General features: G+C 29.6%; 2 protein-coding genes across 2 annotated transcripts; both read left to right on the top strand.

Annotated features, from left to right (window-relative positions):
• Positions 1 to 2,260: 2,260 nt before the first annotated feature.
• On the top strand, positions 2,261 to 4,488 carry LOC107022447 (NAC domain-containing protein 79). Its single transcript, XM_015223054.2, has 3 exons — positions 2,261 to 2,423; positions 3,554 to 3,822; positions 3,910 to 4,488. Exons 1-3 carry the CDS (start codon positions 2,267 to 2,269, stop codon positions 4,354 to 4,356), a joined length of 873 nt encoding a protein of 290 aa, XP_015078540.1. The 5' UTR covers positions 2,261 to 2,266; the 3' UTR covers positions 4,357 to 4,488.
• Positions 4,489 to 6,190: 1,702 nt separating this feature from the next.
• Positions 6,191 to 7,206, top strand: LOC114077556 (putative mediator of RNA polymerase II transcription subunit 26). Its single transcript, XM_027917684.1, has one exon. It carries the CDS (start codon positions 6,191 to 6,193, stop codon positions 7,139 to 7,141), a length of 951 nt encoding a protein of 316 aa, XP_027773485.1. The 3' UTR covers positions 7,142 to 7,206.
• The last annotated feature ends 484 nt before the right edge of the window (positions 7,207 to 7,690 follow it).

Here is a 7,690-nt window from a genome sequence, read left to right as displayed (position 1 = left end):
TGTTAGTATTGTGTCTAGCTATTCATACATGGTTAAACGTAACCCAATGAGACATTTTTGTTGCCTAAAAACTATGGGTAAAAGACAAGAAGTTTGGCATCTATCTCAAATTCTTAACTATCTGAATAGATTTACATAATCAATTCATAGTTCGTTAACTAATGATTATATATTATAAGAAGTATGCAATTGCTCCTATTATTATATATATTGTTACGTTCATATATATATATACCCTATATTAAAAATGATTTTTAGCGGCAATTAATTAACGATTATAGCTTAATTGTTGTTAAATATGTATTTTTAGCAATAATTAACACTTTTTATATATGTCCCTAAAGTCTTTAGCAACACTAAATCTAATGACACTAAATTAATGTCGATAAAAACTTTGACATTCTTTATTAATATATCTATCTATTACCGTTAAAAATTACATGTCCTGGGCTAATTAGAGGGCTTTTCATTCTTTCATTATTGATGAGTTAAAATATAAGCATTAACAGTGTAATTAATTAGGCCAGTCAAAAGATGATCATTGTAATTTTATTTAATAGCGTCGATTAATAACCTAAAACAAATGGTAAATAACATGTTATATTAGGCTAAATTCCATTAATATCCACGTGAAAAAAATATTTATACAAGTCGTTTTTGTAAATTGTGTATAAGCAAAAATAATGCATGCATTAGTTCTGTGTATAGGATCGTTTGGTAGAGTGTATAAATATAAAGTTCAATAGAGTATTTTAGTAATGCTTACCTTAGTAATGCATAGTTATTTCTTATACATTGTTTGCTTTGGTTTATTAAAATACTGAAATAGTATGCATTGTACAAAAATATTTTACAAAAATATCCTTCACAATTACTCTCTCCGTCCGGTATTGTTTGTCATGGTTTCTATTTTTAAAGTCAAACTATAGGAACTTTGACTAACATTTTAAGATGTATTTTTTCATCATATTAATATGCAAAAAATTATAATTTATTGTACTTTTCATATAGTTTTAGGATATCTAATTTTTTTGTTTAAAATATCGAATTAATGTGATCTAATTTACCTTTGAAAATTAGTCAAATTGATTTTCGATAAGCGCAACATGATAAACAATTTCGGACGGAGGGAGTATATGACTTACCATTACTAATATCTAGTAATTCATGATACTATTAATGCATTCCTCAATACACAATAGAGTGTAACATTAGTTAGGCATAACTTGAAAAAGTGTACCAAACAAGGAACTATATACTAATACACAAGTCAATACATCATTATTTTTGCTAATATACTCTCCCAAATGATTAGAGTATAAAACTTATATTCGTACTTATTTAGTTACCCTTATTTAGTGGGATTATTACTAAGGGAAAGGGATAAAAAGGGTGTTTATTTTTAATTAATTGAGGATCTAGACTGATTCATAGGGTGGGTAGAGATGGGTGAAGTAGTTGGACATACTACTGGTTATTAAAGAACATATCTCTTAATCATTTATTTATTTTCTCTAATTAAATTATTTATCGTATTACATGTACATATATATACAATGTGAATATGTTAAGAGAGCAAAAACTACGATTTAAACTTTATTCTACTGTTTGAGAAGTACTGGTTTGTTCCAAATAAAGGCAAATCGTAAACCATAATTTAATTAAATATTCTTAAAACTATATGTAGTTTAATCTACATACACACATTTAATTACTAATATATATTCAAGGGTGTAATTTATTGATCAATAAAGTAGTTGAGAATCTTGAGGTCTCACATTTAAACTCAGTGAAGACAAAAAACATTAAGGGATTCTTCCTATCTGTCTTAACCTGATGGATATAGAGTTACCTGATATATGTTGCTGGTAGGGTAATAGGTATCACGTGAAATTAGTCGAGGTGCATAGAATTAAGCTGACCTACGATCATCAACTTAACAATATTTATATGATTATTGAGTAAAATACTGAAAAATCAATAAAAGGCTGTAAGATAGTGACTTGTGATGGATAGGAAGAAGCTAAGTACATACAAATGTCAAAATTAAGCATAGTAAGTCATGTCATAGTTGCATTATAATAATAAGATAATGACATAAGAAAATCTAAAATGTTGATTGATGCATCTATCAATGTCAATATGGTAGATGTAAAAATGAAGACAAAAAGAATGGCTGCTTATTTCTCAAGTTTTGATACATAGAAAATACCACACCTTTTTATAGACCTCCACAAAAAGATGATGATAGATCAAATATAATATAATGGATGAGAAAAATCTGCCTCCAGGGTTTAGGTTTCATCCAAGTGATGAAGAACTCATAACATATTATTTGAGTAACAAAGTTTCTGATTTTAGCTTTACTAATAGAGCTATTGCTGATGTTGATCTTAACAAGTCTGAGCCTTGGGATCTTCCTGGTAATTCTATACCTAATCTTTGAATTTGTTTAGATATTTTACTTATCTTGATCTTTCTTTTCATTTAATTTGTCTTGATTTAATTCATCTTTTCTAGCCTTCCCTAACACACTTTTGATATGAAAGAAACCTTCCACTATCGAGCTTTCTTTTCAGTCCTCTCACTTTGTTCGAGCTAAATTATGCGCTCTCGCCTGAATTGGTGGAAAGAGGTGAACCCGCCACTACATATTTTTTTTTGAAGTGAAAGTCTCGACTAGAGATGGAATTTTAGAACTTAAACAATTCAATTGAGGACTCTGTAACTGATGTTTCTCAACAAGTCTGAGCCTTGGGACCTTCCTGGTAACCCTATACCTAATCTTTGAATTCATTGAGATATTTTACTTATCTTCATCTCTTATTGATCATTCTCTTTTTAAGCCTAACATCGCCTCTCGATCCAATCCATCTTCTCCAGGCTTTCTTTATGCACTTTTGATACGAAAGAAACCTCCCATCATAGAGAAGCAATTGAAAGTCTGGGTCCTTTTAATCACCTTTCATCTCTTTATAGGTTGATCTTTCTTTTCACTACTCTCATTTTGTTTGAGCTAAATACGCGTTCTCATCTAAATTGGCAGAGAGAGAGATGAACCCGCCACTACATCTTTTCGAAGTGGAAGCCCCAACCGGAGATAAAACTCTAAAATTTAAATAACTTAGTTGAGAGATCCATGACTGATTCTAATTTTGTTTTAATTCTCTAACTACTTTGAAAATCCAACATAAATACCATAATATTTTTGAAGATTTTGAGTAACATGTACCATATTATAGTTCCATAGAAGAAATGATTTTGCAGTCAATTAACAAGTAATGTATATCTCTTTTATATAGTTTTTCATTTTATATCAACATGAAACTTTGAAATTGAAAAACTAACTAAATACATATTTAAAAAACACTAAATAGAAAATGACATAATTTTTCATTCCCTCTTTTTGCAAAGCTTTTATTTTTCAACATTTCTTGAAATAGATTAAAAAGGAAAGTGCGACATACTACTAATTAAGACAGAAGGAAGGGTAATAGGTCTTTATTTTGCATCATATTAAAGATAATGTACTATAATTTGTAATGTGTTGCAGCCAAAGCGTCAATGGGAGAAAAAGAATGGTACTTCTTTAGCCAAAAAGATCGAAAGTACCCAACGGGTCTTCGCAGTAACAGAGCTACAGAAGCTGGCTACTGGAAAACAACGGGCAAAGATAAAGAGATTTTTCGCGGTGGAGTCGAGCTTGTTGGGATGAAGAAGACACTTGTTTTCTACAAAGGAAGAGCTCCTAAGGGTGAAAAAACCAATTGGGTTATGCATGAATATAGGCTACAATCCATCCTTGGATTCAAACCTCCTAAGGTAATTAGCAATTCTATTCTATTACATTTTAGATGCATGCAATTGTTTACTAGTTTATGTTTATTTTATTTTTATTTTTGTTTGCAGGAGGAATGGGTAGTTTGTAGGTTGTTTCACAAAAACTCAACTGTAAAAAAATCAAATGCAACATCATCATCCCAACAATCTGATCAAGTAGAATCTATTAGTGACGCTTACACATTACCAAATTTCAACATCCCCGCCCCTCATGATGGTGAGATATTTAACGATATTTCTCTACATAACTATACCAGTGAAGAAAACATGAATATCGTTAACTTGGATCCTCTCCCTTCATTATTACTTTATAAGGCAATACAATTGAGAGGCAATTATAATCATCAACCAATGAATATTGATCCATCTATCAATATCGTGAGTTCTCCTTACGGTATTCCATCACAAGAGACTATTTCTCCTTTTGGAATTGATTTTAATCCAACTTCTTCCTCCGATCCTCTTCAACCCCAGCTACAACAATCATATAAATTGGATTCTAATATTTGGGAGTAACTTTTTATTAATTTAGGTTGGCTCAGAGTAAATTTCATAAGAGCTACCTTTTGTATTTGTAATACAAACAAGTTATGTTTGATTGACTTGGAAAAATTCCTAGTCTCTATGATATAATATATTTTAGGGCAACTCTCACAGCAAATAAAAAATTCATATATGTATGCTATAACAAAGTTTGCATAATTGCGCTTCATTGCAAACATAGAAACTGTATAATTCGCTATACATATACAGTTGAAGCAAATTGTACAAAACGAAGTGTATAAAACATAAAAGAGAAAGACACTTGGGCAGAGAACTGTATAGAAACGAAGTGTATAAAACGAATTGTATTATTATAAGTGTATAGGACGAAAATATATGTACTTGCATGTGTATATACAATTTTCTCACGCTTTATACAAACAGAAACGCAATTTATACATTTCGCTTCTGTTTGTATAAGTGAGAAAGGCGAGGCTGGCGAGCGAGATTTGGGAGAGTGGCGAGCGAGATCTAAAAGAGGGGAGAGAGGGGGAAAAATATATGTGTTTATAAGATTTTCTCTGCTTTATACAATTAGAAACAATTTTTATACACTTATGTTTGTATAAAAAGTGAGGAAGCGAGCGAGAGATTGGAGGAGAGTGGCGAGCAAGATATTTGGGAGAGGCGCCTGACAATTTTTTGCAAACGATTGCTATGGAGCACAATTAAATCAAACCCTAGCTACTCCATTTATTTTAGGTTATTAGTTTGCTATTATATACAATTTTCCCTATCTTTTATTCAAATTGGTTAAGCTCCGTTGCATTTTTTTTATGAAACAAAGAACAAATAAATATATAAGTTGCATTCCAAAATTGAATAAATAGTAAAAATTTGTGATAAAAAGCAAACAAACTCTTCTAAAATCCTAAGAAATTCTTGAGGTAGGGTTCATATTTCTAGAATATATATAATATAAATGTTGGAACACTGTTGTTTGGAAACAATATAATTAAATGTAACTAACGTCACATTTATTTGGAAATATTAATATTTATTATTTTTTCAATGTTTACTGTTATAAACATGGGGAGATACACTGTGATAATATGTGTTTTTTTTTTTTAAATGTAACTAATTTGAGATGTTAAAGTCAAAAAATGAATTAAAATTACTATAAAAGTATATTCGAAAGAAAATGAAATATAAAACATGAATGTCAAACCATAAGCCTTATATATGGTCAAGCACTCAACAACAATATTATTGGCTCCAAAATTGTGTAATCTTTATACACCATATACTAATATTTAGTTGTTATATACACAAAAAAAATGTCAAAATCTAAGCTTAATAAGAAAAAAAAATTTATAATGAAATATATATTCATATAATATTAAAATATTTGATAAAAAAATTCTAAATTTATTATTAATGATAATTTTAGAGATATTTTATTTCTATTAAAATTATTATTATATCACCCAAAAAAGAGGAAGTTATAAATGGGAAAGTTTAGTATTGTTTGTTGTAAAAGATAATTCTCAAGTCTTGACGTTATCGGTTAATAAAAACTGTTATAAAAAAGATAAAATATAACATAAGAATCAGTTGGAAATTTTATTTCTGATTTTTGTCGTGAAAATTATAGAGCCTTGCTTCACACTAAACGTGATGCATTTTCCTAGCCTATGAATAAGCAATTCTTTACACAAAATAATTTACGTAACTGTTTTCCGCTAAACTCTCAGATTTATAATATTATAACTTGTTTTTATTAAACTCACTGTATTATAGATGTATATTCCAACTCATTCTTCTATAAATTCACCACAAAAATACACTTAGGCTTTTGTACTCAATCATGAACCATGCACAATTCTATCATCATACAAACTCCAATCAAGCCATAGTCAACAACAACAATAATAACAATAACCTATCTTCTCCTTTGAAGATTAATAAAGCCTCTCATCACATCAAAAAAAGTTTATCAAATTCATTACCATCTTCTTCCTCATCGTCTTCATTATACAACACGGTCGCGGCCACTACCTCAACCACCATCATCCCTCATCAACAACAGCAGCAGCAACAACAACAGCAACAACGTCAACCGGTTATCATCTACACTCACTCACCAAAAGTCATCCACACGCATCCGCGTGATTTCAAGGCATTAGTACAAAAACTCACTGGTCTTTCTCCTGAAGAGTTCTCTTCGAGTCCTCAATCAATGCCTATGCCTCAATATCATCCAAAATCCGAGCCAATAAACGAGGAAATGGATCATGATCCTATAATGGGTGCTGAAAACTGTTTTGGAGATCTCCGACTTAGTGATGAACAAAATCACTATCATCGGAATAATATGACAAATATTAATACTAATATTAATGAGAAATGTGATTTATTGATGAATGATGACAATGATTCGGTTGTCACGGATGAAAATAATGAATTTAACGGCAGCTCCTGTATAGGAGATAATTCATCAGCTTCTTGTTATGTTCCACGTAATCCAATTTTTGATCTACCTATTATTAATGATTATAAAGATACTAATAATAATAATAATAATGATTTTAGTAATTATAATTACAATAATAATATGAATAGTCTTAGTGATTCTCCAAGTTTTTTTGATACTAATTTTACACCTTTTGATCCTAATCCAATTACTAATTCGTCTGATTATTTTTTCTCAGATCAGCAATTATCTAACTATACAGATTCTTTATTTTCTATGCCTAGTATGAGAAACTCCTTTTCTTCATCCTCATCTGAAAGTATTAAAGAGCTTCCAGATTTTTGATTTTTTTTTTTTGATAATTTTCTGATTTGATTTTCCAATTATTTATTACTATTTTTTTTCAGTTAAGAAACAAAAAAATTGTTTTTTTTTTGTTCTTTGCGGAAGAGTCTAGAATTTTGTTTCAATAATGAGATGTCCATAGAGAAAAGAGGAAGGGTTATTTTTTTTCAATTACCGTTTGTATTAGTTGATAGCTAGTTTCATTTGCTCTTATGATATCAATAAGAGGAAGGTTACTTGTTCTCTTTGATTGTGATGTACGGTGCAAATTCTATTTATATCTTCATGCACTGTCAAGATTGCTATTTAATTCTAAGACCTCATTTATAATATTATATTAAGTATGTTATCATTATAGTTATTGTTGTCATGTCCTACTAGTAGTATTTCGCCGCCGTCCCTCTTCTCTATATATGTATTTTACAATATTCAGTATCAAAGATGCACCAATGTATTTAATGTATTTGTGTATAAAATGTATATCTATGCATATATACATACTTAGAAAAAAGATAAAGACAAAAAAAAGATAATATATATATATATATA

The sequence above is a fragment of the Solanum pennellii genome, chromosome 6 (assembly GCF_001406875.1).
Source record: "Solanum pennellii chromosome 6, SPENNV200".
Taxonomy (NCBI): Eukaryota; Viridiplantae; Streptophyta; class Magnoliopsida; order Solanales; family Solanaceae; genus Solanum; species Solanum pennellii.
This window is presented reverse-complemented; position numbering and strand designations above follow the sequence as displayed.